The sequence below is a fragment of the Morone saxatilis genome, unplaced genomic scaffold, assembly GCF_004916995.1.
Source record: "Morone saxatilis isolate NCDOM2014 unplaced genomic scaffold, NCSU_SB_2.0 Contig16, whole genome shotgun sequence".
In the NCBI taxonomy this organism is placed as follows: domain Eukaryota; kingdom Metazoa; phylum Chordata; class Actinopteri; family Moronidae; genus Morone; species Morone saxatilis.
In genome coordinates, this window is record NW_023339718.1 from 15,222,732 (window position 1) to 15,230,658 (window position 7,927).

The following is a 7,927-nucleotide window of genomic DNA, read 5'->3' on the forward strand; positions in this document are numbered from 1 at the left end:
CTTTTGTTGCAACATGTAAAGTACCATTAAAAGGAGGCCCCAAAGGCTGCAAGTACAGTTTAAATTACAGTGATAGAGAAAACTGCCAGAAACTCATTTAAGTGGAAGAAATAAGGGACAATTTGGACACTACTAAATCTTGTTAGAGGAGAAATGGGCAGATACTAAGTAAAAAACAGCAGTTCATGCACGCACACACACAGTACGATTATGCTACAGTATAAAAGCTGAAAGTAATTCCATGCAAAAATTTTAAAGTGGTTTATTAAAAATATGGTATAAATAAATATGACACTTCGGATTACATCATTCAGATAAGACTGGAATAGAATGGATAGACACTTCTCTTCAGCACAAAATGATTTCATAACATATAAGTTTACAGTAGTTTTCTGTGACAGCTCATCTCCCATAGCTTGCCAGAACATATCAGAACAGTACCTTTAATTTACAGTAAATAAATCATTACAGCATCAAACAACCAAGGCCTACAGTAGATAATGTCAATAATCTAATGACACAAGTTAAACAGGCCTATCAGTGTTAAATAATTCATATAAATACCAGCACTCATTTCAGTCAAATAAATTCTCAGTTTCTGGTAATCTGTCTAGGAAAGACCTGTCCGTATTTGTTAAGGTTAATTCATTATGCTAGAAAATGCTGCTCGAATAAGAAAGAGATGGACAACTTATCCTATTGACAGACAAATCAAATGCTTCACCCCAGAAGCTCATGAAGAGTCCCAGACTACTGAGATTTTTTTAGGGTTAGCTGCTCTATCTCTTTAAAAGTAGGTGGACCCATCAATCTATTCAACTGCAGGGGAACCTGTGAATAGACCACAGTATATACCTATTAGTTGAATTGTAATCACTGAGGTGAAGGTGGGTAGAATACAGTGTCGATGTGTGTAATATTTAAGATCAGTAGTGCCTTTTTGAAATTATATAAATATGGTGCATAGTAAAAACATTTTAAACAGTGTGATTTGATCAGGCCAGTAAAACAAAACTGTTTTAATAGTGGTACAAAATCAGCCATTATAATGTCTCATTTCAATATAGAGCTATGGTAGGAAGCATTTTCAACCCTGTAATGTTAAAAAAAGACCTCAATGACAATACATGCAACCCTCATTATAGGTAACATGAAGTAAATGACTTAACAAAATACCTGAGTTTACAAAAAGTTTCTATAATATATAATACATAACAACAATATAAAATCTGCACAATCAATTGAAATTCCTAGACAAGACTTCCTTTGTGCCAGTGTCAGTCTTAGTAATTCACAGTTTCAAGCTGTTATTAGCATCATCTTCCACTCTAATGATCATAACTCATAATGGAAGAGACTTAACGTGCGAGGACCAGGTAACAATGTAAGTGATTGAACATACATTAGGCACCAAACATAATTTACCACATGATGACCGCTATGTAAATGCTTATGGAAACAAAGTCTGTACCACCAACTTAATATACAGCAGTGTCTGGTGTTGGATTGTGAACCAGTGTTTTAATGGATTGTGGGGCACAAATCAATCCTTAAACTGTCCTGATGCTGATTAATGTATTGCAAAGGGCTTCTGTGACAGTGATTCTCTCCTTTATCCATCCTTAAAGCTGCATGAATCAATTTTTGGCCACTAGAAGAACTGGCATACAGTAGTATGTCCTTATAAAGTTGTTCTTCCAAAAGTTGTTGCCTAATTACACACCAGTGGACTCAGAGCAACATTATGACCCAGTTGGTGGTTAATGTTAGATTTTCTTCCTAAGCTAGTTTCTAATGTTTGGTGGTTATTAGGTGATTGCAGCCTGCTGGTGCTGGAAATTGTGCTCATGAGCATGACAGTTCTGACACTGAAGTAGTAATGTGCCATAAAAAACAAAACAATTCGCTGAAAGAGACTAAAAAGACCTGGTTGGGTGATAATTCTGAATTCGTCACTACAAGTAAAACCTTACACATGACACTGTAATTTGATTCAGTATTAATATAAAAATATTGATTAATGCAGCTTCAGGCTGATAACCTTCAACAGGTAATAATTTATTGCAGCCTTATTTAAGTACACAACCACATTTTAATCTGATATCAACGCTGTAACAGTATTCTCCAACACCTATATAGCTACAAGTTAGTTTGTGTTCATACCCAGTACTGATTCTTCTGCAGAGTGGGAGTGGCGATTTGAATAATCTGGGAGGATGACGAAGGGGACCCATTACTCCAAGAACTTATGAGCATGTTTGAATCAATCGTGTTATAGGCTGAGCCCTGATTTGGTGTCAGTGACCGATCAAGAACAGGGCTACCTGGGCAGGTGTGGTTTAGTGGAGTGACAGTCACTGTGGGAACTGTGGTGCTCCTCTGAGTTTGACCCTGGTAGGACTGACTGCTTGGAAGACCAGTGGAAGGTGGCTCCTTTGGTGTAGCAGTGCTCTGCTTCCTTTGTCTATTGTGTCGAAGAAAGACAACCAGGACTACAAAGATGATTACAAGCAGCAGCAGGGCCAGCAGTGGTAAGATAACCAGGAGCGGACTAGAAGTTTTTTGAGGGTAGGACTCTACACGAACTGGTGTGTTTCTAAAGGGAAAATCCTCTGTTCCACTTGTTGGTTTGCCGAGAGTTGTGCTGAAAATGCTAGTTCTGTTGGAGTTTCCCCAGCGGTTGCGCCCCTTGAACTTTTGCTGGTTTTTGCTTGGTTGTTGGGTAAAGAGGAAAACTGTAGACAGGACCGGTGAAGCAGTTCCATTTCTGGAAGTCTGGATTGGTGTCTGAGGAACAGATGATGTGGTTGGGACAGGACTCTTTGTGGTTGGAAAAAGTGCTGGATCATATGGCACAACTGAAAAATGGAACTCCCCTTTAGCAGGTTGGATGTTTTCAGCTTTTAGTACAAACACCAGTGAGTCATTTAGCTCTTGAACTCCAGTCATGTTGGTATTCAGCTCCAAGGCTATCTTCTCCTGAATCACCTCCTGAAAAGTGAAGGACTCAGCTGGTACAGATTTCATGGAGATTATAGGTTTTGTCCGAACCACCTTCCCATACTTAGGATGGGAAATCATTTCAAATACAGGGTCACTATCGCTGATGTTAGCCAGTTCAGAGGCATTAAGAAAGCTAGCGTTAAGTTTGACAGTAATACCATTGGGGATCCTCAAACCTTTGCCAACCTGTATCAAAGGTCTGACAGTAATGTTAAGCACTTGGCCTGTCAGATTTGCTTCTGAAGTGAAGGCAGTGAACTCAAAGCTGTCTTCTGCAGAGGAAAGGGAGGTCATACGGTAAGATAACCTTCCAGACTGTAGATCCTCCTGTTCGAACTGTGTAACCTCTTGGTTGTCCTTTAGAAATTTGCCAAAGCTTGGAGGCCTTGTAATCTGGTAGTGAATGGTGATGTTTTTACCATTGGACTCAGCAGCAAGGTTGTCCTGGGTCAGTGATACTGAAGTCTTGCCTTGCTCCAGTGTCAATCCAGTGCAATTGACCAGAGTAATTGTGATTTCTGTCACTTCTAGGTTAAAGAGTTTATATATTGGTTTATGATGGCCATCTGTGACACTGAAGTAGAACACCCCTGAGACAGAGCTTCCATCGTGGATGAAATAGACGCCTCCCTTATTGATTTGAGCCTGGGTGAAGGTAATTATTGACTCATTCAAACTCCCTTCAAGAGCTAGGTAACCATTGTTTGGCTTACTTATCACAGAGAACTTAATATCATCAGGAGGATTATCTAAATCTTCAACCTTGAGATTTTCAGGCCTGAGGGCCACTGTGTCTCCTTGTACCACCTTCAGACTTGGAGCTTTTGTTTTAAGCAAAGGTGGCTGATCATTTACAGGTGTGATTGTAATGTTAAAACGCTCCTCAACCACATTATTGTCTTCTTGTGGGCGCTGTGCTGTTTTGCCCTTCAGATTTAACCATGCACTGAATACAAACGAATCATGAGTTGTCTCTGAGTTGTCGTGCTTGTAGGTGATACCATATTTGTTAATGATGAACTGGGAGAAGTTAGGTTTCTCCTTGGTGAGGTTTCTCTCACCCACCACTATGACGCCATGCTGAGGCAGAGATGTCACCTGGAACCAAACCTCATGGGAGCTCCGTTGAGGGGTCGCCAGCTTGGACATTAGATTAGAGGCATCCAGCTTGGATTCATCAATGATGATACTCTCCCCTTCTGTTACCTCAGCACCTAGCACCAAGCACAAAATACATTAATCACTAAAGACAACACGGTTAAACATTTTTAAGTAGTAAAAACATAAACAAGAGCATAGTCAGCATAGTCATAGTCGTATTTCAGACTGAAATATCTAAAAAACTACTGGATGGATTGCTAAAAATGTAAGACATTTTTGGGGATAAAGCATATTGAGGTAGCTTCTCTGCCATAAAATTTTGTACACACCTTTATATTCCCCTCAGGATTAATTAAGACTCTCTTATTTATCATATTCATATTCATTCATGTATCACAAGTCAAAACTTTTGACCTTTTTTATGACCATATACTGACATTCCTATCAGCCTCGGACGTACTGTGGGTTTAGTCCTGACTAGCAAATATTGGCAACAGTAAAGATTATACCTGCATAACATCAGCATTGTTATCATGCTGACATTAGCATTCAGCTCAAAGCAGCACTGTACATCCTTACAGAACCACTAACATGTCTGTAGACTCTTGTTCATACCTGTGTTTGCAAGCAGGACTGTGTTGTGTTCAGGTCCAGTATTCTCATAAGAAATGTCTATTCTGAAGGTCTGACTGTTCAGAGAAGTAGGCGGTGATGTCACAGAGAAGGTAATGGAGTCCATGGCTTCCCAGCCCACTGACTCGATGGGGGCTTGAATATACACAACCTCTTTCTTGTCCACCTGAGATACAAAAACAGCACGATACAAAATAAATTTACATCAAGTTGCACATGATAAGCCATCCCTAACGTGAACTGATGCTTTAATCAACTGTATAAACAGTTCAGTGGCCTCAGTATTTCTGAAAGACATTACTACAGCATGTATAAGATTTCATGAGTCATTTAAATCTGCTTGGCTCAGCAGTAAATTAAGTACACAGAGTACACCAAGCATCACAGATTTAACTATGCAAGATCATAATAATCCATCGGAAATAATTGATTGCATAAAAGCATTACACGTTCCATTCAGCTAAAGATGTGCAAAGTCAATTTCCTGAATGGGGATGCAGAATATCAATTATTCATACTGTGGAAATCTGGCAGCTTTCCACACGAATGGAGGGACCCTAATGTTTAATCTTAAACTGGTTCCTGTATTTTGTTTTAAAGTATTATTTATAAAATGAGAGATAAGTGTTGATGTGACTTCCAGTTCTTCACTCACCATGTCTTGTGTGAATGTGGAGATGTCCACTGTTGAATTATCAGGCTGCCTCATCACCAGACGCCCCAGTTTAGGATGCCGTATCACACTGAATGTAATGATGCGGTTCGAGGTGTTGCTGATGTCATTGGTCACTACTTGTAAATCCTCATTTGTGATTGGTGTGGAAGAGCCTGGAGGAAAGATGTGAAATTGAATTCACAAAATTACTGATGGCTTGGATAAATGATCATGAAACTGTATCTGTCAGGAAAATGTGTTTTTCTTCTGGTATTCAGTTTAGCTGGGACCACACTGTTAAAACTCTTGTGTGGCTGCATCAAATGTTGCAAGTTTTTCCCCTGTGGAAGGGTTTCACATCTTTTTTACTTCAAATTATGCAAAACAAGCTCTGGAATAGATGAAAGTCCTTTGATGTGTCAAATAAATGCTGCACTGCAGACATCACAGACTTTTTACAGCACTGTCCAACTGCAGTGCGGGGTGTTACATAAAATCCAAACAAGAAATTAAAAGTGGATCAACTCCTTGCAGGCACAGAAATCTTCCAGTTGGGAAAAATGTAAAGAGAACCATCTCCTCTGCGTGATGATGTGAACTGACTACTGAGAGCTTCTTTTCTTCTTAAGATGAATTACATAGATTTCCATAGCTTGGCTGCCACTGTGGGGATTGTGAGGATCCTAAAAAAGACTGCTGATAAATGATGGAAGGCAATGATAGAGGGAAAGAGGGGTCAAAGCACAGTGAAATTCATTCATCACTTGTCGTGAGCACTCCCACCATCCTTGTGGGAAATTTCCCTCTAAGAGGAAGAGGGAGAGACAGGCTTCCTTGTTTTGTTTTTTTCTATATTCTATATTGTCATTTCTGTAGCATTTTGGGATGGCCACTTTGGGAATTTGAGACCACTGCACAAACAACATACCATACATACTGACTGTCTGAAGTTCATGTTTTTGAGTAATATGGGATATTAATACATTTATAAAATGATAATAATGAAAAGGGATTAGAACAATACAGCAACATGGAACTGAGAGAATCCATATCAGAATATCATTAAGGTGCCACTATGCCAGAAGCGCTTGCCGGGTCGGGTCAGTTGTGTCTGACTATGTTATTTCCTGAAACCGACCAGCCCACATGACACCCACTTCACACTGTGATAGGTCAGCTGCGCAGAAGTGAGAAAGTTGGCTGGGTCTGAGCTTCTCTCTCTACCTTAATTTTTTCATTCTTTACAAAACTTTTCCAGAGTAAAACACGATGAATGTCTTCCAGGAGAGACTGTCTGAAAGTGTGAGGGGCATCACATCCACTGGGGATGCAGGGGACATGTTCCACTCACTATTCAAAATCAATTCAATTTCAAAATTCTAAATCCTACCTTAGTTCCACTCACATTAAATATTTCAGTTGACCGTCTTACAAAAATGTCTCTGAACATTGTCCTCTTCCTGTTCAGCCACCGCAGTCAAGATAAGAGAAGATCTGAGTTGATAAAAATTGTGACATTTTAATCTGAGTCACCTTTACTTATTAATGTGTGCTCCAAGAAATTAGCTCAAAGAGCAGCGAGTTGCTCTACGAGTTGTTGGCTACTTTTTTGCCCTGGTTTCATCTCTCACGGCACACACAAGCAACCATACCTTAACGGTCAAGGTTGTTGTGGCTGTATGTACTCAGGACTGAAAAATGGGTCTGCCCACTACAGTTTTCAGGTAACATTTTTTTAATCTTTATTCACAGTTAATATTGTTTTAAAAAGTTGCTATTATTAAACATAAGTCAGAAATAGGTTAAACAGGATGTAGTAAGTAACGATGCAAATACAACATTATCTGTCAAAATGTTTCAGGTATAAAGGAAACTGAACAGATTATTATTTTAAAGAGGGTTACTACAGAGGTTTACTTCTCTTTTTTGTTTCTTTATTTTGGTATACACCTCTATTATTGTAGCAAGCATACTAAGTAATTTTAAAATACTTTCTTATTAGTCATTATTATTTTTATTTCATTATATCCCCTCCACTTCTGAACCCAAACCTACGCCCTTGGTTATCTCCATATTTAAACAACATCCTGTCGCCCCCACTCCATGATGTCCAGATTTTTACTCCACCTTTGATTGTGGTCATTCAGAACAACTGTAAACACTTTTGGCCTAAGACCTAGTTGCTAAAACTATTTATTTTTTTAGCATAATGCTGCCCCTACACTGCATTAAATAACTAGCTTTGTGTATCATACTTCAGAATCTCTTTTGCAAGTCTTGTGTGGTATTTTCAAGCAACACCACAATACTTACTATGAAAATGCTTTCAGATAAAGGCTGGTTTCGTTATGAGGCATATGCAACGATTTAGTGAGTCTTTTCACAGTTTTACAGAGAGCACCCAGACATTTGAAGATGTTGCACGGAAGAAGAACCATTTTAATCACACCTCCACAGTTTGAAAGTGTTTTATGTTACCCCTCACCCCATCAAAACCCTTCATTGTCAGTTAAATCTCCCATCCCGCCCACCCCC

General features: G+C 39.2%; 1 protein-coding gene across 1 annotated transcript in view; it reads right to left on the reverse strand.

Moving 5' to 3' along the window:
* Positions 1-246: 246 nt before the first annotated feature.
* cspg4b (chondroitin sulfate proteoglycan 4b) overlaps positions 247-7,927 on the reverse strand; it is a gene marked incomplete at its 5' end in the record, with an annotated part of 22,152 nt that continues 14,471 nt past the window's right edge. Inside the window, 3 exon segments of the mRNA XM_035657847.1 lie at positions 247-4,217; positions 4,720-4,903; positions 5,393-5,565. Of these exon segments, the coding sequence (XP_035513740.1) occupies positions 2,158-4,217; positions 4,720-4,903; positions 5,393-5,565 (2,417 nt within the window).